The 27,691-nt window shown below is 45.8% G+C and overlaps 1 protein-coding gene and 1 long non-coding RNA gene across 2 annotated transcripts in view; one reads left to right on the top strand and one right to left on the bottom strand.

The window, feature by feature from the left end:
- LOC144110058 (sodium channel modifier 1-like) overlaps positions 1–26,276 on the bottom strand; it is a 28,410-nt gene extending 2,134 nt beyond the window's left edge. The window contains exons 1-6 of the mRNA XM_077642865.1: positions 26,191–26,276; positions 25,741–25,811; positions 25,577–25,665; positions 24,552–24,664; positions 14,562–14,685; positions 2,588–2,903 (exon numbers count right to left, since the gene is read on the bottom strand). Of these exons, the coding sequence (XP_077498991.1) occupies positions 2,588–2,903; positions 14,562–14,685; positions 24,552–24,664; positions 25,577–25,665; positions 25,741–25,811; positions 26,191–26,241 (764 nt within the window). The 5' untranslated portion in view covers positions 26,242–26,276. The remainder of the gene's footprint in view (positions 1–2,587; positions 2,904–14,561; positions 14,686–24,551; positions 24,665–25,576; positions 25,666–25,740; positions 25,812–26,190) is intronic.
- LOC144110772 (uncharacterized) overlaps positions 1–27,691 on the top strand; it is a 189,539-nt gene that overhangs the window by 125,819 nt on the left and 36,029 nt on the right. The window contains exon 2 of the long non-coding RNA XR_013309921.1: positions 26,992–27,145. This is a non-coding gene — a long non-coding RNA (uncharacterized LOC144110772). The remainder of the gene's footprint in view (positions 1–26,991; positions 27,146–27,691) is intronic.

Genomic DNA, 27,691 nt, shown 5'->3' with positions numbered 1-27,691 from the left:
CTTGGTGCTCATAACCCTTGTGATCAAGAAGAACAAATTCTCTGGTCTCCAGAGCTCTGCAACATAAGTAGAATAATAAGAGCCCTTAAGAACGGTCGGCCATCACCATGTCACGTATGTGCTAAGCTGCTGAGAAGACAGACTGTTCATCCCAGAGTCGGTCGAAAACAAGAAAGAAAAAGTAACGAGCTTAAGACAAAGAATTTACTCCAGTGATAGTTAAGGTTGACCCTTGGTGTCCATAAAATGAAACTGCATGATGCAGCCAGAACTGTCCTATGGTGACTAGACGTAGACGATATTGCCACTGTGGTTGTTGTAATTCACTGGTTCACAAGAAAGGCAACATTTTTGTCCAAGCCCAGAAGCAGAACGCTGAAGCCAGTGAAATATACTAACATACAAGGGTAGTGAGTGACTTATCTTATGTTGAGCAAAACGCGACCTCAAGCTTCACAGAACTTCTTGTTGGGCTAGTTGGCAATTGATCATTGTACTTGCGTGCCAAACATTCCGCCCACACACACACACACACACACACGTGCATGCACGCACACATGCACGCACGTGCACGCACGCACACACGCGCACACACACACAAGAGAAAAGGCGCTACAAAACACTGGTTTTATTTTACAGCAAGCTATATGCAACACTACTGGGCTATTCGATTATGTTTCAGAGCTTCCACTCAAAATGCATAAAGAGCCCCTGGCAAATGCAAGGGGCACATGTATGAACTACTTCTTTGATATATATTAGCACATCACAAGTGACAGCAGCCTATGCACTTAGTTAAGCCAATATGACAAGGTCGTGCAAAACAAGTGGCTTCTATCATGATTAATAGCAGGCAAAACTTGAACATCTGGGCTTTCACAACACTATTACGAATGATGTCATGTTGCCGCACTGAGTGCACATGAAACAGAAATGGCCTCAGTGACAGCACTTTTCTTATGAAAAAGTAATGTGCCCAAGCAAGCACAAAATGCAGAAATATGGCTGATAATCCTGAAAGCCATCTTCTAGAAGCAAACAAAAATATGTGGAACCTGTTCTTGTGTCCTTTTAAAACTTTCCCGCAGCACTACCAAACTTTTCAAGAAAGGGAAGCTCATTCCTCAGAAAGACGTACGACAAACATTCCTAACAGTCCTCAAATGCAGGGCCTCAGATATTTACCGCAAGTTAGGTGAAATGGAAATGCCGCGATCACCTCGTGTCATGGCTTTGAGTGTAAACGAACAAACAGTACAAAGATTCACAGCAATAGGTTCACTGCTGGAGGCAATGAAGATAAGATAACGCTCCTTATTTACAGTAAGCTATAAGCTATGCTTTTTCATATCTTCGCCCCCAGAGGCAGAGAAGATAATACTCTGGAACTACACATGCAGCGTTGCTCATGTGCTACTGAGCGGGGCCTGCAGAATCATTTGTGTTTCATCCTTAAAGCAACTTAGCTCTTCCATGCCACAGTCAGCAGCTCCTAGGTTTCAAAAATCAGGCTGCTTACTGGCTTTTCATTTACAGCAACAGATGTTCAAGAATACGTGATCAGTAGACAAAAAATAAGGGCATTCACGGGCGACAACAATGAATGGGTTTTTCTTGAGATAAGGAGAGGCAACACCCCTCCTCCAAATCTGAGCACACGGCCATAACACATGGCTCTTTAGTAAAAGCACTATAAAAGCGCTTTTAACGAGGACTGTGGATCTGAGTACAGTTACGAACTGTACAAATTATGGCTTTAACTATATGCTTACTTTTGGCTGGTTTAGCTATGTTTGAAACAAGAAATCAGCCTTTCTTCAGGTTGCTTCAGTTATCAATACCAATGATGACAGAAGCTTTCCCATTAAATGAAAAACAAGTAAGACTACCCAATTCTTGACAGTAAACATGTGCTTTCATTCAGTGTTGAATTGAGATGGAAAACTTTGTAAAAACAAACAGACAGCAAACTTCACACCCTCCACAACAGCACAGTATTGCTGTGAATAACGCGCTACACCTGTGTCCCCCATTCCAGTTGTCGTTTTGTTAGTGTGTAGCGCGTTATTCCCACCAAATGTACAACCAACTAGCCCACATTGCTGCCTTGCTTACAGCATTGCTCCCAAGCCGAGAACATTCTCCTATCTACTGCCATGTGTACACACTGTATTATGATGAATAGATGCTTTTAATCCATTTAAACCCATTCCAATTTTATTTTTTGTGCATGGCTGGCCCTATGCCTTAACGTGGTGCAGCTACTAATGTTTTTTATGCCACTGTGAAATCTAGGTGATATGAAGCAATAACTTTACAAAACCTACGTGAAAAACCACTAGCTCTAGCAGCTTGTTTTCAAATAGCTGAAGTGGCTCAAGAAAGCAATAGCACCACAAGCTGCACAGTTCAAAAAAAAAATTGCAATGAGGCACACCCTTTCACTGATCTTTGTGCATTTAGACAACTAAGACCTAAGCAATGCAAGTTTGGTATACACAAGTTTGATATGGACACATGGCACAGAACTGGTGCGCTTTACGGCCTTTACAATAGCATAATATAGTAACAAATGCATAGCACTCACATTCGCAAGTTCAGGAAGTATTGTGCTTTTGCCTTTTCCCTGGATTCTTCCTCAGTGAGATCTCCTGTCATTTCTTTTGAAGCAGGCTTTTTACGTTGCGGTGCAGACTGAGCTGCTGGACTCTCAGCAGCATCTAATCTCTCCCCGCTGCCACCCAGTGGAGGTCTTGTAGAAGACGTCAGGGTGTTGTTACGCTTGCTCTGTTCAACGGCAGCAGCAAAACTATTTTTTTGTTGGGCCTTCTTGATGTATGCCTTCACCAAAGGGGTCTCTGGATTCTGCGATGTGGACGGCATAGTCCCTTGGTGGTCATCTCCTAAACAATAAAACAATAGTAAGGAAAGAATTTAATGCTAATGCAAAGTCATGAAACCACATTTATATGCAAATTTCTCAAGCACAGACAATGATACAAACATTCACTTTACACTTTTCGTTTCCACAACTTTTGTAGATACCAAGAGTGCAGTTGAGCGCAACACAAACGAAGCTGTCAGTTACGACTGTGATCTTTAACGACTTGATTTTCTGCTCCTGCAAAAAAACTTCCACTGCCAATGAAATCAAGCAACCATAAGAAAAAATATGAATACTGTGTGAAAGAAATTAAAGCTCACAGAGAAACTATGACCTCACACATAACTTCTACCCTGTCCAATTACTGTTTTTCAGTAAAAATACATTATCTGGCTATTTCTGGCTATACTGACATTTGTCTGGCAGAAAATATGCAATTATTACTGAGAAAATTGGATTGAAAATTCTTCTCTACCACTTGATCCAAACTTGTCATGTCAAGACTGAAAAACGACTCCATGATCATCGTTTACAAGTGAAAAGCAGTGTAACATAGCCTCACAGATTTGTGGTGAAAAGCTGCCTTCACATGCTGCAGTTCTCAAAAACGGCTGGTGGTGGCAACACCTGTCTTTTATTTTTCGGAATTTTGTACCTTATAAGAACTCTGTTTTTCGTTCAAAGTAGTCTCTTTGTGGCAAGAATTCGGCAGTTTATTGATATTGACCAACTTAAATTTGTCCTTAGTTTTTTTTTACTGTATTCTGGGAAAAAAATATTTATAACACCACTGCAACACACCTTTTCAGCGTGTGTGTGTGTGTGTGGTTCTAACCTCCTGAATATGACGCACAATCTTCTGCGCCCAGGTTTACAATGTTCTCTGACACTATTTACCGTATACACTCAATTAAGGGTCACACTTCATTTTCTTAATTTCGGCAGGGTGCGGAACTTGCATGAAAGTGGCATTTTTCAGTCCAATTTTCCAAATCCATTCCGGAAAACCTCTTTAAGCGAATTGCACCACACATTCTGCTGCATTTCACACCTCGTTGCAGACCTCATTGAATTTCTTCATTGCCACTGTTGTCGCCACTGCCCGGGCGTGACTCCTCACCACCCTCGTAAATGATGCCATCTTCAGATCAAACCACTGCATTTCACATTCTTGTAACTTTAAAACTTTTATCCATTGTGAGGGGACACTGCACGCCATGAATTCAAAAATCATGAGTAGGCAAGCTGCAGCAATGCCCTTCTTAAGTCATCCAGCCATCGCCACTTCGGCATCAGCCATTACCATCCACTCTGAGTACCGGTGTCAGAATCCTGCTTTAGACCGCACAGTTTCATGCCAGTGCATTCTGGGAGATGGTTTGGTTTAGTTTATGGGGTTTAAGGTCCCAAAGCGACTCAGGCTATGAGGAACGCCATGGTGAAGGTCTCCAGAAATTTCAACGACCTGGGGTTCTTTAACATGCACTGACATCGCACAGTACACAGGCCTCTAGAATTTCGCCTCCATCGAAATTTGAACACCGCGGCCGGGATCGAACCAGTGTCTTTCAGGTCAGCAGCCAAGTGCCCTAACCACTTAGCCACCGCGGCAGCTGGTTCTGGAAGATGATACTTATAGCAAAAGGTAGCTGCTGCCGGCTCACAGCTTCCTGTGGAGCGTGCTGAGCAAGAATATTTAAACACGTGAAAAGCAGTTGCTCTCAGCAATTTTTTTTGCCCTCAAATTACTGGCTTCCAAGTCGGGGAGTGGCACGTAGTTGAATGTATATGGTATTTATTGTCTTCACAACAAAGCAATAGTTATGAAAAAGTGCTTGTGTGTCTTTCCCTTACTTCTGTTCATACTTGAGCCTAATAATGAATGTACCCCAGCTCACTCAGTTCAACATCTTAATGCCCTCGTACTACACAGGCACCCCCTCCCTTCTAGTATTTATCCCTCTCTAGAAGTTATAGATAACACTTTTAACTACAAAATGAGCAGCAGCAGTCTATCTATACTGCCAGCATGTCGCAAAGGACAGTTCTCAGCCCAGCATGCATTGTATCTGGCATGTTGTAACGTTGTTAACAGTCACCGGTGCACTCCTGTTAACCTGCCTTGCATTTCATGCAAGGAAGTGCTGAATGAGGGGCAAAAGAGCCAATGTTGCAGATAATTAGAGTTGCAGAGCATGTTAAGATCTTGATCTGACCCTGAACTGTCGTCTTCTCTCTACCTCCTGTGATTGCTCCCATTCACTGGCCGCTGCGGGGTACGCAAATTTAATTATGGCTCAGAAACAGTGCTTAAAGGGCAACTGCATAGGTTTTAGAAATTTACGAGCTTATAGGGAAGGTGAAATGATTTTTTGAGAATTTGAGGTTCTTTAAGAAATTGAATTCATGAAGCTTCAAGGTAAAGCATGCCATGTATTTTTTCGCCAGCATTTAAAATAGTGAAGTAATTGCCGATTAAAACTGCAATGATAGTCAGGCTTCTCCTTACTGCGTAGGAGAGCCTCGTGATGACGTCATTGTTGCCAAAACTTTAGACGTCTGCTGCCATCGCCCACGAGCTGGTGTGCGTTTTCCAACACCACCAAACAATGCTTCGTGGGCTTCACCATCAGCGGCATCGATTTACTTCCTTGAAACATTTTCTTACCTGGAAATGCACCGCCGCCCTACGTGACGTCATCGTTGCGTCCTCTGCCCGTCGCTGCGCACTGCAGAAAAGCCTGAACACCGATGTGGCTTTATTCTAAAATTACATCACCATTTCAAATCCTAGCACAAAAATACTTCACATGCTTTACCTGCAAGTTTCACATATTCCACCCCTTTAAGCTCGTCAAATTCTAAAACCTCTTCACCTGCCCTTTAAAAGGTCCGAATGTGTGACACTTGCCAGCATCTGAAATGGTGACGTAATCACCGATTAAAACCACAACGGCCTTCAAGCTTCTCCACAGCGCACAATGCCAAACGGGGCCATATGATGACGTCATCCAAGGTATAGGTATCATCGGGGGCAAAAGTAACAGGCCCCTGCTCCAAGTTCCGGCCCATGCCACTATGTGTAGGGACGCACCTGACAAAGCACTTCTGGTGTCGAACAGGCCCACTGCGCCGGTCTCGACACCAGAAGTGTTTTGATAAGTGGCGCCCCCAAGCACAGTGGCACGGGCCGGAACTTGGAATGGGGGTCTGTTACTTTTGCCCCAGATGGTACATTTCCAACACAAAACGCCTGCTTTCAAGTAAAAAACAATGACACCGAAGGAAAAGCTCGCCGAGCGTTGTTTGGCAGCATTCAACGAAACACACCAGGGTGTGGTTGACGGCAGCGGTAATTTGCAACCATACCTTCCGCGACGACACACTGAACTTCCCCGCACTCCTCCAGTGCAAAGAGGAGAAGCGCAAAATTCAATCATCGATTACGTCACTATTTTAAATGCTAGTGCAAAAACACTAACCATGCTTTACCTACAGCCTATATAGCCGCCGTGGTGGCTCAATGGTTATGGCGCTTGGCTGCTGACCTGAAAGACACGGGTTCGATTCCGGCCATGGAAGTTGAATTTCGATGGCAGCCAAATTCTAGAGGCCCGTGTACTGTGAGATGTCAGTGCGCATTAAAGAACTTTAGGTGGTCGAAATTTACCAAATTCCACAACTTCAGCCAGAACCTAAGCACTCCCTTTCTTCATAAATGTAGTATGCACAAAACAGAATGTGAGTCGCAGAAGCCGCAAGAAGCCCCAAGGCTTTTTGAGCTTATTGCTCTGTTCCAGACATTTCACGAAGGGGACAAGACCCGAAGATATAAGTGGGTGTTAAATATTTCCAAGAGAAGGTTTGGTTTATGGGAGTTCAACGTTGCAAAGCGGCTCAGGCTATGAGGGACGTCGTAGTGAAGGGCTCGGAAATTTGAACCACCTGGGGTTCTTTAACGTGCACTGACATCGCACAGTACACGGGCCTCTAGAATTTCGCCTTCATCGAAATTCGACCGCCGCGGCCGGGATCGAAACCCGCGTCTTTCAGGTCAGCAGCCAATTATTTCCAAGAGAAGATGAAGACATAGGCGAAGATGAAGATGAAGACATCGAAACACTTTCCAAGTGCAATTTGTTACTTTTTCCATTCAAACTTACAAAGCAAGCTCTCGGTCTCAGCTGGTCTAACAAAAATGATGCCATGCCATGACCAGGAGACTACCTCCATAACCTAAAACAAAGGACACAGCCTCGGAGCAGCAGAGAAGAGAGTGGCAGTGGAGCAGCCGAGCTGCCTAGTGGAGACAAAGAGGTTGCCCAGAGCAAGAACCGTACAGGGAACATAGCTGCTGAACAGTAGGTGGATGCCAGTCGCACTTTCTATCAAGAACAGGGACTTATTAGTGCAGAAGAGGAAGGTGGTTCAAATGCAGATTACATAGCTAGTGACAACAGCGGAAGATCAGATGAGTAGCCATGTCGATAAATGGGACCTGACCGTAACGCAAGTGCAGATTGCAAAAAAGTGCACAGCCTTAAGAAGTCAATGTGCGGCTGGAACAGTTCTCGACAGAAGAGGCCACTGATGAGGAGTTTCAGAGAACAAATGATTATGACGTGAAGATACACTCTGTACTGTCACAGCTGGCAATACACTTTGAGGCGTCAGATAAACGCCATGTAGAATTATCAACAGAACAAACAGGCACGAAGCAAAGCACAAGTCAGACAGAAAAGAAGTTGGGAAAGGTACCCAAAATGGATATGACAAACTTCAGTGGCAGACACAATATGGGTCAGCTGTCCATCTCAGATCGAATATGAGCAATGCACAAACATTCAATTAACCTGAACAAAGTCCAAGTCCACACTTCAGCACTGGAGTTAAAGCAGGTAACAGCAAACTGTCATGCACCAATGCTTGTCCGTACTGAATAGTTATTCCTTAAGAACTGGCAGAGGGATTCTAGTGCAAAGAGGCAGGGCATCTAAGAGCTTAAAGAAATTGTACACCCGATTAGCCCATTGCCAAAAAGAAAACAGCAGCACCCTTGAACCATTTCCAAGAGTTTATTAAAGAGCAAGTAATGGAAACAAGCACCAATGATAGCTGTTAGAGGCACCCTAAGACAGATGCGAACAACATCGAACTTTCATAGCGCACCAGGCATAGAGTGCGTTTTCTGAAAGCAAACAAGCTATGCAGCTGGGGACAGCCGTTGCAGCTTAATGCCCGAAGATAAGAAAAGTGTTTTCAGCACAGGTGGAGCGTGTTTCATATGTATGTCACCCAATTATGTGGCAAAGCTTTGTAAAGCCCAAGTTCACTGCAAGGGCTGAAGAGGACGTCACGCCACTTCGATGTGCAGATCAAGATGAAAGCCTCCTGCACAATGCTCGCAGAACAGCAAACCAAAGTGGCACAGACTGCTAGAGCCATGGGTGCAAGGAGACGCAGCAGGGGTATGTGCCAGACTGCTAATTTGACAGTGGCGGCTAACGGTCATTTATTTAAAGGTGTCTGGCAACAGAAATCGGCGCAAAAAATTCCTTGAAGCCCAGTAGCGACTCCATAATTATTCAAGCAGTGCAAGTTGACGTGATTTCTCACAGTAAGCTGCCGCCACCTCCTACAGAGCTGTAGAGAAATTGTGCAGAATGTAGACTGAAATCTCTGATGACCAAAGCCGGACGGTGGTACAGCATTGACGAATCTGCTCATAGGTTCCGATTTATACTGGATTATTTCATCAGAAAGACATATTGCACTCGAGACAATGTTGGCACCTTGGAAACAAAAGGGTGGATTGTCCAAGGACCACAACATCACCAAGATGAGTGGTGGTGAAGAACAAAAGCGAGGTGATGGTACTCCATGTGGGAACACCTGCAAATACACTGTAGCAGTTCTGGACCTTAGAATCCAATGGAATTATGCCACCTGAAAACCACCATAGCTAAGAAGACGTACTAAAGCAGTTCCAGCAAATGATCACAAAAGCACACAATCGGTATGCTGTCAGTTTGTTGTGGAAAGAAACCCTCAACAACAATACAAACCAAGATCTTAGTGGCTCAACGATGGTTATTACAGCCTACAAAACAATGGCAGCAACATCGAGAAATTCTGTGAGAATTCTGTGGGTATTTTAAGGCGGGAGTTGTGGAGAAAGTTCTAGACAGTAAAACTCGAGTCAAGAATCTGCTACTACGTGCCACATTATGCCATGATCCATAAAGACAGAGCAACTACAAAAGTCCAAGTTGTTTTGGCGTCCTAATTCACTGTCGAATGCTGCGGGAGGTTACTGGAAGAAGATGCGTCACTGCCATCCTGAATGCCATTTTAAATAGCCGATCTATGCCCTCTCCTGAGATTCAGTCTACAGAACACATATCTATTCAACGAGTACTACAGGCAAGTCTTCGGCACTGCTATGGGTGTGTCGGTATCCTGTGCCAATGTCGCGCTGGAATCTATCAAAAGTTCGAACCTGCAATCGTTCCGCACTTATCCGAAGCTCTTCTTGGTATGTGAACGCTTGCTTTTGTGTAATTCACCGCAAGGACGCCAAACCGTTTCCGGGCAATCTCAACTCCTTTCAACCAACAATTCAATTTACAGTGGAAGAAGAAGTCGCCGAAGAGGTTGCTTTTCTTGATGTCCTTGTTTTCTGCACTCCCGATGGGCTTGCTACTACCGTTTTCCGGAAGCCGAAACACATTGGGAAGACATCAATTTTAAATCTGCCCATCCCATTGGCCACAAACATTCTGCAGCATCCGCTCTAGCTAACCAGGCAGCTAGTCTTTGCTCCAAACCTGGTCTGCGCTCTTACAAGCAGAAAAAGAAAGTCCACGTCGACCTCAAAAACAATGGGTATCCAAGACAAATGCTTCAAAATAAAGGGCACCGCTTTCTGCAACCTGCAGAGCCCCAATTTGTCGGACAACAGAAATACGCGAACGTGCCTTACGCCTGGGGTACAAGTGAGACTCTGGCGCGAAATAAGACATGCGCATTGTGCACATGCTGTCCAGCAAGCTGAAACAACAGCTCTGTCCTGTAAAAGATCATCTGAAGCGCCCATGTTACCCTGGAGCTGTGTATAAGATCCCCTTCAAAAACTGCGATGCTTCATATACTGTGTAAACTCGTGTAAGGGCCGCACTTCTTTTTTAAATTCGGGTGTGTATTTTGAAGGTGCAGCCCTTACAAGAATTAAAAAAACTTTTTGCATTGCCAAAATAAAACTAACTGCGGTCGTAAGCAAAGGAATGTAAATGCTTTTATTTTGGCTTTAGGCTTTTTCTCACTCACTATCCTTGTTCTCAGGGCTGGAGGCTGGCTGGTTCGTTCCCTCAGATGCGCGCGCGTTCTTCAAAGAAGAGGTTATCCTCAGTGCCATCAAGTTCATTCGAAATTTCAGTGACTTTGAAGCCCTTGAAAATGGTCTCTGAAGAAACGGAGTCCCATGCACTCACAATCCACTCAGCAAGTCGCCAAGGGTGCTCTCTTGAGTCGCCCGGTAGGCGTCTTTTCATGGCTGGCGTTCGCCATCCATTCTGTGTAGCACCGACTGAACGCAACTTTTGACGGCCTATTTATGCTCACGTCCAGGGGCTGTAACACACCAGTAAGCCCCCTGGAATCACCGCCATGTCCGTTCTTGCTTCCTGAAGCTCATCCTTCACCTTCTGAGTCAAGTGCCCGCGAAGGGCCTTTTTCGCAAGCATGGCACCGGGGCGCTTGTTCCACACTGTCCGAATCCAATCGAACACGAGGGCGTCGTTCATCCAGCCCTTTTTTTGTGCGCGGACGATCAGGCCTCGAAGGAATTGCTCATTGGGAAGCTTTTTGTGTTTGAAGATAACACACGGCGGCAACTTGCGGCCGTGTGCCGTAATGCACAGCATTGCAGTACAACGCTGTCACTCTGTACTAGTTGTACGCACAGTGACACTCTTTCTCCCCTTGAAATCAATCGTGCAGTTTTCTGGGCAGTCAGACCACACCAGAGTTTGATCCGCGTTGCCGATTTGCGATAAGCTGTATTGGTTTTGCCGCCACACTGCGATGACATACTTCTGAAAGTTCAGAAGCTTACCATCATACTCGTGAGGAAGCCGCTGACATATTGATGTCCTCTGTCAAATGGACAAATTGTTGCGCTTCATAAACCTTCGCACCCAACCAGCACTTGCCTTAAAATCTTTGTGGTATGCTCTTCGCACGCGCCAGCTTTAGTGCCCTGAACCGTAGCATGTCAGTCGACAAAGCATACCTGTTGTTCCGCACCTCCGAGACATAGCTTGCAAGTTCAGTTTTTAGGTCTGAGAATTTGCAGGGCTTACCCGGGAAGGCGCGTCTAGTGCCACACGTGCTCGCCAAGGAACCAGCGTCACACACATTTTTTTGTCAACGTCGAAGTGCCTTGCTACTGCACGCTCATCGTGCTCCAGGGCATAGTCGACGAATGTTAGCTTGAACGCTGCTGTGTAACTGTTCAGGTACTTGCCCATCCTTGCCAGGTAGAACAGCTATGCACACGCAAATCGAGCAGCTGACGTCCGCGTCAGCATGAGCCCCTAAGCAAGCTCTAAAGGGGCACGATAAACAAGTGGAGAACAAGGCCTGATGAGGTGCCGATAAGGCTGATGCTTAGCAAACAACGAAAAAAAGAGAAAGCGGGCGTCATGCAGCCACTGCTCCGATGCGCGCGCCGTGTTTCGGGCTGCCAAGTAAACATGACACGGCGAGCACGGTTGCATCTGGGAAGCGCTTTGGAAAATGGGGGGGTTGCGGCTCTTACACAAGTGCGGCCCTTACACGAGTTTATATGGTATTGGCGAGTCAGGCGACATTAAAAGATCAAGAGAGCACAAGAACCACATCGACAAATGTTGCACGTCATCCAGCCCTGTTGCAGAGCATGCTCAAATGACAGAGCACACCAATGACTGGGAAAACGCCACAATCTTGGACACAAAGGAAACTTTATTGTCACAACTGCTTTTAGAATCTTTTTGCGTACAGATTACCAAGAATGTTATTACCAGGACAGAGGGCAATCTCCCCGATAACTACACCCACTGACTGCGTGTCACATACACAAATAAGATGCGGCCCATTCCGTCAATCTTCAGTGTGAACAAAGGACCCATAGGGGTCCCGTACCATCATGTTTTAAAACCCCCTCCTTTTTTTTTTCACGAGTGTATGCTTTATTCTACCACTATGCCTCCCCCTCACCAGACACGATTCTGTCGAATTCTTGACTATGTAACCAAGAGGTTAGTGCTTCAGCTGACTGCAAAGATTTTACACCCACTTGAATTGGTTTTGCCATTCACCATTACAGTAAAAGCTGGTTACCAGCTCTTAAAACAAGCAAAACCAAAGCCTGCTTAGTAAAAACAGCTCAGGATAACCTAAACCGAAGCATGCAGGAAACAAAATGAGTGAAAGAATGTCTCGCATTGCATGAGCAAGATGTGTTCATGCGCAAACAAGGTATAAAACATCAAACGAGACACCTGCAGTACTGCAAAGTAAAGAACAAGCATGCTGTCGTGGCACCCAAAGATGGCCATTTTATGGACTTGTTAGGCACATTTATAGTGACATTACACTGAGGTGTTAAAATACCATCACAAGACTGCGGATAAAGTACTAGATCATTCAAGGACGCAAGGTCGCGAAAACAGTTCGCCACAAATGTGTTGTTTGCAAACTATACAACACCAGGCCGACGAGTGAGACCATTCCTTCAATGCCTGCTAACTGGGTTACACAAGCCTTAACTTTTCAAGTCTGTGGAAAAGATTTTATGGAACTGCTCAATGCAAAAGACAGCCGTGGACAAGTCAAGCAATACGTCGCCATCGTCAGCACACAGTTACAAGAGCAGTACATCTAGAGGCGTTTGGCAGCACATCAACAAAGGCTTTTCTGCAATCCTTTCGATGATTTGTTACAAAACGAGGAATGCCAGAAATAATTCTGACAATGCCAGAACCCTTATAAAGAGCAAAACAGGATGTTACCAAGGTACTCAGCATCATCATTTGCGGTCAGGTTCAGGATTATTCAAGCGAAACTCAGATTCACTGAAAAAACAAGAGCCCTGCGGTAGGGAAGATTTCACGAAAAATGTATCGCTAGTAGCCTCAAGACAGTCCGAAAAACCATAGCACAACGCACTGTAACCATGGAGGAATTGCACACAATTGTGACCGAAGTGGAAAGAGCCCTGAACCACCTACGTTTATAGCGAATCCAGCAATCCAGTTCCGTTACCTTCAGTAGATATAGCAGGATGAAGGCAATTGCTTTACGATAGAATAGACATCATCCGAAAGCTTTTGCACTGATCTCCAGATGTGATAAGCTGTAAATTAAGTGCGAGAACAGTGAACTACTACTCTTCTCAAGTATTCCAAACATTTAGTTGAAGCCTCCTGACACCAAGTAAATTTCTCTAGAATTGTGGCAGATCCCAACCATGCCAGAAACCACCAACACATTGGTGTCTTGCCTGCTCTATGTGCTCCCCGCTTAAGCTACATGACCAGCCACAACAGTGGGCCGCCATGCGTAAAAACCTTCCGCTTCAGGCAGTTTCAATCGCCTGTGAGGGGAAAACCAGAGACCCAAAGCATCGAGACTTACTTTATTTACGAGATTTGAGTTGCTTTCGACTGTAACAAATAATTTGCACAATCAGCAGAAAAAAAGATTAGAAAATGGCAGTTTAATTAATCCGAAATCGAGTGCCTAGCACTACCGTTTCTTGTTTACCATGCACGATGAAGAGGGGCCAGAGAGTCAGTCCAAGTGTTCCACTCTACCCAGGTGGTAGGTTAAGGATTTTTGTGAATTTATGTGAGATGCACCTTACACACATGAGTTCATAAGTGACTCTAGACAAATCCAATAACTACTATTGCTTGTTGTAGCCGGTATTTTCTGCAGTAGTTGCAGTTCAGTGTATTCGGGCTTCTGCTGAGGCAGTGTTTTTTGGAAAGCGATGATGCATGTGTTTGGCAAAGGAAGGCTACACATTCTGTGCTAAAGTGGTGTGGCATATTTGTTGAGTTATTTGAGTGTGACGATTCTTTCCAGGTGAATTTTCTGCCTGTGTTAAAAACATTAGTCGTAGGTTGATGGTCCCAATGTTAGGGATGTCTGTGGGTCAGACATGCAAGATCTTTCTTCTTCACCTAGCGATAGCAGCATTAGTAGCTACACAGGTTGGCAAGAAAGAAATCACAATGTTCTTATCTCGATTTTCTTGATGTTCCTGCGATATCTCCATGTGTTTTCCTTTTCCTGCCTTTTCCTTTCCATGAAGCAGGAAATGAAAAATGCTACAGACCTAGCAAAAACTCATAAAACAGTGCATAAACAACAGGGTCAACAGTGACTAACATAGCATTAGTTGAAGCCGTATCTGGTATATGGATATTGTAAGAATATTTTTTGACAAGCATGTTTACATGACGGTATCTTCATTATTTCTTTGATCGCTGCATTACTGTCAAAACTCAGACCCCAACTAATATAATAAGAAGCTCCGTTAGACACCTTGTGCCAAACCAAGAAAAAATCTTGTCCTCAATTTCACAATTAACAAGTCGCTGTAAACGAAAGAGACAACTGTTCAGCTCACCTTTGGCATCTGCAGAGCCCTGTTGGTTGCCTTTCTTTCTACAACAGCTGTTGTAAGGTGCCGACTTCATCAGCTTCAGACGTGGCGCTTTCTTTGTGGCCTTCGCTGATGCAGGACCTAAGGGCTGAAAGCGATAATGGTTAGAACCGTTTTCCACTCCTGCAAAACAAGGCTGTAGGAAGCTGCACACAGCGTGAGAGTGAAAACAAAGCCAATGCAGTACTGCTTCACCATTGACACTCATCAATAAATACATATGGTATTTTCCGGACTATAGTCCACGGACAGTACGTTTGAAAGTTCAAGTTTCACATGGTGCGGATTATCTATGGGTGTAGGCTATACACGACTTAATTTCTTAGGATCATCTGTCAGAGCCAAAGAAGCTTAGCATGGCTGTAAAAGTAAAAAGAAAATATGTGACCCAATTGCAGCTGTAACATTTTACTGCGCTAAATCACATAGCAAAGCCAGCTCCCACATACCGTCAGCTTTGACATGCAAGCGTATGCTGCTCACAGTGGCTGCTTTTCAGTTCTTGGATTTATCGGCACATGCGCAAAACCTAGCTGAACAATGCCACATGAGGAGATGTAATGCCTCATGCTCTGAGTGCTGAAGAAGGTACCCAGGAAGTTGTCATTAACAGCTTCATGAAAACCAGACTTCGGTCTATGAAAGGCCCAGAGTTTTACTGCTTGACAATAAAATGTTTGCTAAGAGATTGTAGACTGCTTGCTGACCACCTAATAAAACTTAATTTCACTGAAAATTCGTCCTTGCAGACTCTACATCGGATGCGGACTACCTAATCTAAGACGTTTCATTTTAAGCCGAAGTTTTCCCTTGTGGACAATACATTGGATGCGGACTATAGTCCAAAAAATATGGCAAGTAAAAATTTTAGATTCTTCTCTCCTCTCAATTACTTGTCACCAGCAACAATTTAAAGAGCCGTTTTAGAACAGTTCTGTATAAGAGAAATTTCCAACAAACTTCAGTCATTAAATTAATTAAGAATGCACGAGGGTAGTAGTGCCTTTTGTGGTAATGAATTCTTACCTTACAATTTTGTGGCCATTAAGATAAGGAAATGTTCTGTGGATCTAAGGTAACAAAAAAAAACCTCATGTGCACAAATTCATCGCAAAATACTTGTTTCACACCCCTCAATCTATTGATACTTCAATGGCAATCTGACTCTCCACAGGAGTGCTCATTCTCCTGGGTGCAGGCTGGGATGCTTGCTACATGCTAGTTATGTTGGGATTTTAGGCCAGTAAGCAACTAAGGCTATCATCTGTGTCTTTTGAAATTGAAAGAACAGCATAATCGTCCCGTTCACGAAAATTATCTCCACCATCACTAGACTGGCACGAATTGATTCTGTCAAACAAGAATCAAAAGAGTCATCATTATTGGCCAAAGCACCAAAGTTGACTGACCATCTTTTTGTTGTCCACTGGTTAAAATAAAACATAATTGTAGATGCCTGTGTTACGAAACCCCTGAAAGATGGCACCACATGCCGAACAAGAATGAACTGAGGGTGAAAGGAATTAGTGGGGAAAGCTTCACACATGATCCAAATGGTTACTCTCGGAACTTGGATGGGAACAGACTGATGAATGAAGAGGATTGAGCAATATACTCCAGGAACTGCTCTGAAAAGCATTTACAACCTAAATCCATGCAAACATTGCATCATGCTGTCAAATCTGAAGTTTAATTTTTTAGCTGTGTACCATACATGAATAACAATAAAATTGCATCCTTTAAAGCTTTTCTTGTATCATCAACTGGTCCTTGAATTTTTGCTATGGCTCACACATGAATAAAAATAAAATACCATCCATTTGCAACAATATATAAAGCTTTTCTTGAATCATGAGCTCCTCCTTCAATCATGGCAATGGCAGCATACTTAAAGCTTTTCTGAAGTGGGCCTCGGAAAACTCTCTCTACGCAAGCAACCGCAAAGAGCGGAGCCAATATCCAAAACATGAAGTATGGCACAAAGCTTGCTGAATTGCAAGTCATTTAGCAAACACAGCAGCCATCAGGTAACCGGCATACTTCGAGAGGGATGAATGGTCCACGCACAGATAATCTCTAAAATTATTTTCCAAACATAGCCTTTGCATAAAAATACACTGTCTACGCATAAAATTAAGGCCTACTATGCAAATGCAGCTCTCAAACCATAGGGTCCACTAATAAGTGTGCTGCAGTTTAACTTTTAATGCCCAAATTATAAAGGAATGAAGAAAAAAATCCCTGCCCTCCCTATTATGCTACCTAATGTAACCATATTCAAACGCCAATGTATAGAAAATTTGTTAGCACAACTACAACTCGAGAAATTTTTGCATTGAGAATTCACAACAATGGGCATTTGGTCTATTTTGAGCAACTAATCCAAATTAAGGCCTGAAACGATGGTCAGGGGCAGTAGAAATTTTTTTATCCAACTGTCTTCCCATTTTTCCCAAAAAAGATGTCAGAAATGAGAGCTGACTAGAGTTCGCACATAAACACCAACCCCCTTCTTTTACACGCAGTAACTTGATGGTGACACCAAACATTTTGAATTGAAAGCATTGGGCAATGAAAACATGGTGACATCAAATTTTGTATGCAAGCTTCATACTGTAAAGAGCACACGCGGTGCAAATGATATATCACGAATTCATGACACTGGGCACTGTTGCAAATGGGTTGCAAGCCCCAAGGGTAGCGTTGGCCTGGCGGCCTGGGGCAAAGCTGGAGACATCCGAAGGTCCCGGCAAAGGATGAGTCGACTGGCAACAGAACAACTTGTTTATTCTGGCATCTCAAAAGAGCAGCCGGTCACGGTGACCACGTTACTCGAAGGAAGGAATCGAAGTCCCTCTGGCGTCCGGGGCAGCGGCTTTTTTATACCCTCGGAGTCGAGGGCAAGAAGGAACGCCTCGGGATGAGTCGCACTAGACGGCGACGCGCAGACATGTCCAGACGTGACGCGCGCGTCCGCCGGGCCGGCGCCGGTCAGACCTCCTCGCCTCCCAGTTGGGGAGCTCCTCTCTCCGGCTGCCGCGCTTTGACAAGCGTGGGCACAAACATGCACACACACACACGCACGCACGACGACACGTGGCACTGAAACCTGTCTGGACACGCTTGGCGGGAGGCGTTGCGGCAGCGCTGAACGGGTCCAAATGACCGCCGCTTTGAACAAAGCCGCGGCGTCCGTTGCATCCGCGCCGGCTATACCGCGCGTCGTAGGCGAGACGTAACAGACCGCCCCGCCGGGAGAAGGAGATCCCGATGGTCAGGGGACTGCATCCGCTGTCCAGAGGGATGTCGCTCGATGATGCTCGTAATCGAAACCGGTCGTCCCTCGACGTTGCTTGAGCGCAGCGCACAGAGAAGGCCTCGTTCTCGGGTTCAGGATCACATAGGACACTGCAAAGTCACTTCGGGAGAGTTGCCATTTTTGTGCTCGTTCCCAGCAAGCGTTAGAACTACGCCGAAACGCAACCGCTCAGTCAGCAAGCACGAGACAACCCTCACTAAGCTCTGCCAGGCTCTTTCCCCTTTTATACTACTGCCTAGTTCCTTACAGTAGTCAAGCAGCACTCAGAACGCGTCCACAAATTGGAAAATTGCACTAGAAAGCACATAATCACTTTGAAACACTAAACAAAAGCAATATGTTAAAAATCCTGCCTCAGGAAGAAAACATCAGTAACCAACAACTTTGAGGCGGATTCCTACGTTAGGGGCTTCGACTTAAGCCATCGGCGTTACCGTTGAGACTCCCCTTTTTGTAACGCACCTCAAAGGAATATTGTTGCAAAGCGAGGCTCCAGCGCAGGAGGCGGCCATTTTTGGGAGAGATGGTCTGCAGCCATTGGAGAGGGCAGTGATCAGTCTCAATGATAAACCTCGAGCCGGCTAGGTAGCATGACAATTTCTGAACGGCCCACACGAGACACGCACACTCTTTCTCGGTGGCGCTGTACGCCTGCTCACGACAGGTCAGCTTACGACTAGCATACAGGACGGGGTGTTTCACTTCTCCATTGTCCCTTTGGCACAGTACAACGCCCATGCCTCGCTCACTAGCATCGCACTGAACAACGAACCCTTTTGTGTAGTCTGGCGATCGTAGCACAGGCTGGCTTGTTAGGGCGCTCTTTAAGGCGCTAAAAGCTCTTTCCTTTGTCTCACTCCAGACGACTGTTTGGGGCTCTGTTTTTCTTAGAGCATCCGTCAGGGGAGCCGCGATATCGGAGTACCTGGGGATGTACCTCTGATAGTAGCCGGCGACACCTAAGAACGACCGAATATCGGTCTTCGTGCGCGGTTGCGGGAAGTCTCGCACAGCGGCCACTTTTATTTCAGAGGGGCGGCGACGACCCTGTCCAATCACGTGACCGAGGTAGACAACCTCGGCCTGTGCTAATTGGCACTTGGGAGCCTTGACTGTCAAGCCCGCTTCGCGCAGGCGGGTTAGCACTGCCCGCAAGTGTGCCATATGCTCAGACCAGGAGGCGGAGAATATCGCTACGTCGTCTAAATACGGTAAAGCGAATTCTTCCTGTCCCCGCAACACTTTGTCCATGAGGCTTGAAAAGCAGTATGGCGCGTTCTTCAAACCAAAACTCAAAACTTTAGGACGGAATGTTCCCATTGGTGAAATGAACGCCGCATACCTACTAGCCTCTTCTGTAAGTGGAACCTGCCAATAACCCCTGACAAGATCTAGGGTGGAAATAAACTGAGCGCTACTAACTTTCTCAAGGCGCTCCTCGATGTTAGGGATCGGATAAATTTGATCCTTAGTGATGGAATTAAGCCTGCGGTAGTCGACGCAAGGACGAGGTTCCTTGCCCGGTACCTCAACTAAAATCAAGGGGGAGGTATAATCACTCTCACCCGCCTCAATAACACCGAGCTGTAGCATTTTCTTTACCTCAGCCTCCATAATATCGCGCTGGCGGGGTGACACCCGGTACGCCTTGGATTGTACTGGCTCTGGGGAGGTAAGTTCTATATCATGAGTAAGGACAGAAGTCCTACCAGGCCTCTCAGAGAACTGACCTTGAAACTCTTGTAAGTGTTGGTGTAGTTCGGTTTTCTGCTCAGGCGACAGCGGTGCTTTACTGAGTAAGTCACTAATGACCTGATCAGTGTCTTCCCTGTTCATCACTGAGCCTAGTCCCGGAAGCTCGACCGGAAGCTCTTCTAACTTTCCCATGTCGGGCATTTGCTCTCCAGTACCTGGTGCCTTCAACGCTACAGGCTCAATTTTATTCAGTTCGGACGTGCTCTGAATATCAGCTTGCTGCACCTCCGACCCTTTCTCATTGTTCGACAACGTCGGCCCCGCAACTACCGCCTTTGCAGCGAGCTCCCGAACTCTCGATCTGGTTAAGGCCTGAACGCTAGCCTCACCAAACAAAAGCCCCTTCTCGCGCAGGAGGTGATCGGACCGGTTCGAAAATAGGTACGGGTACTGGGGGGGCAGCATAGATGACACTACGGCCTCCGTCTCAAGTGCTCCGAAAGGTCCTTCAATAAGCACTTTTGCTACGGGCAGACACACGCTGTGAGCTTCCACGGCTTGCTTGATCCATGCGCGCTCGCCCGTGAACATATCGGGTTCTACGTAAGAGGGGTGAACTACATCCATTGTAGCTGCGGAATCACGAAGCACTCGGCACTCTTTCCCGTTCACGAGGAAGTCTCGCATGTAAGGCTCGAGAAGCTTCATGTTCTCGTCAGTGCTACATAATGACAAACACACGACTTCTCTTTTTGTTTCTGGACACTGCGCCGAAAAGTGACCCGGCTTCTGGCACGTATAACACACGCGCGCTTGCCTCCTCTCGAACCGCTTTCTGCGTTCGGCTTCGGCTGCCGCCGTCTCCTTACGTTCGCTCGGACTGCTTTCACTCGCATCCGCACTACGCGTGTCCCCCCTTGCTCTCATGGGTGTGAACTTCGGCCTCTCAGACTTGGAGCCAAATTGACCCTTTTGACCGTCCTTAGCTCCGCGAGCCCGACGCGTCACAAACTCCTCGGCTAGCTCGGCGGCTTTAGCCACTGTACTAACGTCTGGCCTATCCAAGACCCAGTACCGCACGTTCTCAGGTAACCGACTATAAAACTGTTCCAGCCCGAAACACTGCAGAATTTTCTCGTGGTCACCAAACGCTTTCTCTTCTTTGAGCCACTCCTGCATGTTTGACATAAGCCTGTAGGCAAACTCTGTATATGACTCACTTCTGCCTTTTTCATTTTCCCGAAACTTCCGACGGAACGCCTCCGCTGACAGCCTGTACTTTTTTAGCAGACTCGATTTCACTTGGTCGAAATCCTCTGCCTCCTCTCTCTTCAAGCGAGCGACTACGTCGGCCGCCTCGCCGGGTAACAAAGTGAGCAAGCGCTGTGGCCACGTTTCCCGAGAGAACCCCTGCTTCTCGCACGTTCGCTCAAAGTTAACCAGGAACAAACCAATGTCCTCTCCAAGCTTAAACGGCCGCATCAGGTCAGTCATTTTGAACGATACTCGTTCTCCTGCACCGTGTGCCTGACTTCCATTACGAGCGCGTTCCATCTCTACCTCGAGACGCATTTCCAAAGCGCGCTCTTCTTTCCCTTTTTGCTCTTTACGTTCGCGCTCGTCTTTCTCTTTTTGTTCTTTACGTTCGCGCTCGTCTTTCTCTTTTTGCTCCCTCTCCTCAATGGTCTCAAGGCATTCCGACAGCTCGTCATCCTCAGCCTCCAACTCAAGAATAGCCCTTAGCAGTTCTGGTTTTCTGAGTTTGTCTGAGACATCCAGACCCAACTCTCTTGCAAGCTCCAGCAATTTCGGTTTGCGCAACGACTTCAAATCCATGGCTGCTCCGAATGCTGCTTTCTCTACTGCCTACTATTGTCTTGCCGCAAACTAACCCGGCAGCAACGACAACCACAATTACCAGCTCTGTTTCTGACACTAACAAAAGCCTGGCAAAACTCAGAAGAAGAAAGTCCCGCACTCACCAAACCTCGCAGCCAAGAATTCAGCGCAGTCGTTCCGCTGCAGGCAACCAGTCATCACACAGGGCTCGTTGCACTGCTCCCGGATGGTCGTTGTGCTGCTCAGCATACAGTTGACCGCATATCTTCGCTGCTGGCCTCCGTTGTCGCGATCTCACCGCTGGCAACCAGTTGTTGCAAATGGGTTGCAAGCCCCAAGGGTAGCGTTGGCCTGGCGGCCTGGGGCAAAGCTGGAGACATCCGAAGGTCCCGGCAAAGGATGAGTCGACTGGCAACAGAACAACTTGTTTATTCTGGCATCTCAAAAGAGCAGCCGGTCAGGGCGACCACGTTACTCGAAGGAAGGAATCGAAGTCCCTCTGGCGTCCGGGGCAGCGGCTTTTTTATACCCTCGGAGTCGAGGGCAAGAAGGAACGCCTCGGGATGAGTCGCACTAGACGGCGACGCGCAGACATGTCCAGACGTGACGTGCGCGTCCGCCGGGCCGGCGCCGGTCAGACCTCCTCGCCTCCCAGTTGGGGAGCTCCTCTCTCCGGCTGCCGCGCTTTGACAAGCGTGGGCACAAACATGCACACACACACACACGCACGCACGACGACACGTGGCACTGAAACCTGTCTGGACGCGCTTGGCGGGAGGCGTTGCGGCAGCGCTGAACGGGTCCAAATGACCGCCGCTTTGAACAAAGCCGCGGCGTCCGTTGCATCCGCGCCGGCTATACCGCGCGCCGTAGGCGAGACGTAACAGCACTCAAGGTTCAATACTTTTTCCTCAAGTTTTTACTCACAACAGCAGTTCACTGACTAAGAGGAACAGGCGACAAGAGTGACTACAGGAGTGATGAGTGCCTGTAGCAGCCACATTTCCGTATGGTGTGAAATGCCATAAAATGCCAGCATGCCAAGGTAGTGACGCACAAGGAAGGACCACGGGCTATCAGTGCTACTTCGGAGATATTGGCTATGGCGAGCATCATGTCACAAGATGTACCTTTGACATACCAAGTAGCCGCTTTGTGCGACACAACTTCGTGTACACAAGTGAACGTTAATGCAAACACATTTTACTGTTCAGCACCTCAACAAGTTTCAAAGCATGGTCGCCTCATCTAGCAAATTTTGCTGCCGCTGAAGTTCATTACAAAAGGCGAAAGAATGAAAAACACCATGAAGGGAGTGGAAGTGAGAACACATGCTTTGCGACAGTGCCAAGAGTGTGTAAAACACTGTTTTGGGGCAGGCACGAGCAGAACAAACAGCTTGTAGCACTTTGGCAAGAGGGGACATGTTTTATAGAACATTATTAAGAACCCCTCACACGTTGCAAAGCTGATAATGGACAAATTACAAATATGCAGAAGGAAAGGACTCTTTCAGGTGCCTTCAGTTGTAGTGAAAACTACAAGCACAAGCCATGAGATTCCAGGCCTTTGCCATTCATTTATGACCGCACCTGAAACAAGAGATTGGCCTATTTTTCCATTCCAGCACAAGGCGTCTTGTATGATGCAAGCTGGCGCCAGCAATTATTTCACTGCATCAGCAGTATAGCCGACATTCCTACAAAACCGCTCTGCTGTGGGCACTGTGAACAGAGCAAAGCAGAGTGAGAGGAAAAGGTGACAGCGAAAGGGGAAAAGGAAAGGAGGAAGCACACAGCAATTGCGCCACTAGTGGATGCATGAGGAACAGGTGTTCCTCATTAAAACCGAAACAGGAACATTATAAGCAAAACTGAAAAGACTCAATTAAAAGGAAAATAAAGCAAAATTGGAAAGATGAAAATTAAAAGCATACTGCTGATGCAAAAATGTTGCAACACAGTTCAATCTTTTGGTGCAACTTGCACATTCTGGCACAGCACAGCACTAAAAAGTTAATCTGGAACAGAATGATGCATTTGACATGGCAGCTCTAGCATTTCTTTTGCAGTTCACCATGTGAATGCCTCCTTGACTTCAATGCCAGCCACAATGCTTGCTTCGCAATGGGAACCATTTGGACGCCTCACTTCATTTACTCATCATGATCTGGCGTTGAGCGGTGGCTTACACCCTAAACGCAAGCTGCTCGCACGATGGCCGAATACTTGTTTATACAGTGCTGCCTCTCCAAGAAAAGAACAAAAATTTGTTCGCTCTAATCCTGTGCTATGTCGTTAGCTACAAAGTGCTCTCTCCCTCACTTAATGTGCACAGCAGGCATGAGAGCTAGAAAACGGGGGAGCTGAACATAGGGTAGTAGGTGCCAAAACTGGCTCTTCTACCTGGCAATGAAATCAAGAAGGCACTGAACAGAGCATATGAAATATGACGTTGACAGCTTACAATCTACTGTTTAATAATACAAAGCATTAGACGTCCCGTTCACGAAAAAATCCGGCATCCGTATGTCTGTGTCACAAAAATCAGGTGGCAACCTGCCCACTGGGCTGTACCATATCGTGCCCACCATAGTAACAGGTGGCAATGAAATTAATTCTAATAATTTAATTGCCACCTACCCATAATAGCACTGCGCATCAGCTCACTGGACAGGAGCCAGACAGCCTCCCAAAAAACTATTTGTGCAAAAACGAGCTTTGTGGGAACTCACGAAGAGCAAAACCTGGGTCTCATAAGCCCCACCGTTGGCCGCATTTGAAAGAGCCACGTGCCGGGGCAATGGCACATCGCTGAACCACTGCGGAAAATCTATGAAACAGAAGGAGAAGGATCTCTAATGCCATCAGATTGTACTTTTAAGGGTAGGTTAAGGGTCATACAAGTTATTTTACACCTCTTTCTTGCATAGTGTGTTTAATCAGTTTCCAAATTGCCTGTTCTCTTTTTATTTATTTGCAATATTTCGTACTTGACCTTAATTTGCAGTTGTTTAATAGTCTTTCATTTTTTTAAGTTCCATGTTCAAGTTTGTCACCAGCAGAACCTTTCATAGGTTGCATCACGACAATATTTCTTACTTTAGTGAGGTCAACACTGCTAGCTCGTGCTCCTGATGTCACATATGCTTCTTGCAGCCTCTTTTCCAGTTCCTGCTCTTTCCACTTCGTGTGTGACAGGTGTCTTGTGAGACCTACGAGAAGAGCAGGCAGGATTGTTATTTGGCATTAATAAGGAAAGCACATTCAGGAAAGCACATTCATAGAAGGTACAGCTGGCCAAATCTTTAACTGGCCTGCTTGACGGCAGCCTTTTCTGTGCTCCTGCGCCTTAAGATGAAGCAAAACTTGAGGGAAGCTCAACATGAAGCGCGGGCTCGTTGAGCCTGAGCTGAGATTTGATCTTTTCGCAAGTTTGCTCCGTCACAAGGCACAGGAGGGGAGAAAAAGCGGCCATCGAGCACGCTAGCTAAAGATACGGCCACCTATATATCCAAAGTATGCCTCGCAAGAGGGGAAAAAGCACCACAGGCTGGATATATAACAGTAACATTGTTAGTGCACAGCTTCACAACAGCACTTCATGCAATTCAGTGCTCAGAGGAAGACGCTCGCTCTCATGCAACCTCACAATCAATATATAAATATTGTGCGATAATCGTGTCTGGAAAACCAAGCACAGAAAACTTCTTACCAACATTGCGTTGTCGCATTATAATGTACAGCCACAGGTAGAGGTGAACACATGAGTGCGTCCGTTGCAATTAATGTGCAACTTCTTCAACATCCCCCATACAGCCCTTAGTGCTCAATACCTTTCACCTTTACGTACCTAAGAAGAAGTTTCTTGCCAGAAACGCTTCGACAGCGACACTGCGCTTGAAATGCTGTTTAGTATCCAACATGTTGACTTGTAAGAAAGCATGTGAAACATTCAAGGCATGATGAGACAAGCTCCAAAATAATGGTGGAGCATACATCAGAAACCAGTTATGTATCAAGTAGCGTGCAGGAATTAAGCACTCCTTTCTCCCTGTGTTCCTGTCTCATTTATCAATCAATCAGAAATCACAGAACACAACTCCTTATCAAGGAAGCCAGCATACTTATCAAGTGCCGTTTGCCTTTCCTATGCATGGCAAGCATTTCGATAGTGTCCAGAACGGGTCGGTGTGGGCAGACCGTGCAAGAATACCTGAAAAAGAAAGTGCAAGCCGTAAGGTTTATATCAATCCTCAATGATAAAACACGTCGCTTCGTTTACACTTACTTGCCATTCTTCAGCAGTAGAGCCTCGTCTTCTGGTATGTGGCTGACGAGGATTTCACTAACTCGTCGCTTCTGTAAACAACAATAACAAGAACGTATAATTCTGAAAGCTAGTGCGGTGACGAAATAGCCCCACAAGAAGTCATAAACAGCAGCTGGTAACCGCTTTCAAGCTAATAACAAGCAGGAGCGAGTAGCACCGCCGCAGTGACTCAGTGACAGTGACATTCGGCTGCTCAGACCACGTTCGCGGGTGAAATGCTCGCCACCGAAGCCGCATTTCGAAGGAGGCGAAATTGCAAAACGATCGTGCGCTGTGCGATGTCGGTGCACGTTGAACAACGCCGGGAGACCGGAATTAATATGAAGCCCAGCACTACACCTTGCCTTACAGCGGACAAGCAGTTTTGGAACGGCAAACGCTGCATAATATGATGTGAACTTGGTTCACCTGAAGGTCTTGCAGAAGCGCTGAATCTGTCCCTTCTCTTTTGAACGCCATTTCTTGTTTACATCGCGCCCATCCTGGATTGGCTACGGACTGGCTAGCATTGACTGACTGGCGATTTTTTATTAACACAAAATAATTGTCTTATTTATAAAAATATGACAATCCAAATTTCTGTTTTCGAATATTTTTTGCAATGCTAAATAGACTTTTTTAGTCTTCTTTTTTGAATAAAAAAATGACGAGCGCTATCTTGTCTTACATAGTCTTTTTTTGTTTTATTTCAAAACAAATCAGGTATTTTAAACAAAGTAAAATCGATGTTCCAGTTATGTTTAGAATGCAGTAAAAATTATTATTCAAATTTTGTTAAAGTTAACTTTTTTTATTGCTGGATAGATAAATTTAGTTTTCCTCTTTGAATGGAAAAGATGACAAGCGCTGTCTTGTCTTACATCGTCAAGTTTTTTTTTTTTCAAAGCCAATCAATTATTCAAAACTAAGTAAAATCAAGGCTTTTGTTATTTTTGCAATGCAATAAAAATTTTACAGTTCAACTTTTTTGTTTTCTAACTTTTTTTTCAATGCTGGACAGATAGATCAAATTTTCTTCCTTTGTATAAAAAAATAATGGCGAGCGCCCTCTTGCCTTACGAAGTAAAATGGAGCCTATGTTTTGATCGTTTGTGGCCTAAGGTATAAAAATTTTACACATTACCGTTTTTTTTGTTATTTATTGCGAGTTTTGCGCGAAGATTGTGAATTACTGCGCTGCTTCTTAGCAATGTTCTTGTCCGTCTGCAGCGAATCGCCATCGCATCACTGTCCGCGCCGAGCGCGGCAAAATTTCGCTGTCCAAATGCAAGCGGAGTTGGCAAATCTTGGTGCAAGAAAGTCGTGTTGGTGAAAATGTTTACTGACAGTTTGGCACAAGAAATTCAAGACAACTTTGGCTGAGGTAAGCCTTCACATAACTTAAATGTCAGAGGTTAAGTCATGTCTGCGGTATTTTGTGAATCGCAACCTCCCCGCATTCTTAAAGAGGGAACTTGATTCGTCAACTCGAACAATGGCGGCAATGTCAAGGGTCATGTCGCCTGCGCTCTTACAGATTAAGAACGACCTCGTTGCTGATGCAACGCTGAACGACTTTCAAACACACTGTGCCTGTAATGACAAAGGGGTGGCATTTTCTAGTTACCAAAGGTTTTGTTCCTAATTAGAACGAGCGTCTTTGATTCGCAAAGATTGACCAACGTCTAACAGCAGCGCAGTTGTGCCTTGAGAGAGCGGCCTTCTATTAGATTTCCCTTCATTGAGAGGTTCAATGTCGGCTGCGATGTCTCGCGCGGAGCGAACCTGCAAAGCTGGAGGCCTGGCAAAGGCAGCGACCCCTATGCAGTGTTCCCGCGAGCATCTGGTGGAGCGAGAAAGGGAATAGTTCAAGCTAGCTGCAGCTAGTTCTCGCAAAGTTGGGGCCTGATAAGGCTGACTGCGTCACGCT

Source organism: Amblyomma americanum, chromosome 11 (genome assembly GCF_052857255.1).
Source record: "Amblyomma americanum isolate KBUSLIRL-KWMA chromosome 11, ASM5285725v1, whole genome shotgun sequence".
Lineage (NCBI taxonomy): Eukaryota > Metazoa > Arthropoda > Arachnida > Ixodida > Ixodidae > Amblyomma > Amblyomma americanum.
This window is presented reverse-complemented; position numbering and strand designations above follow the sequence as displayed.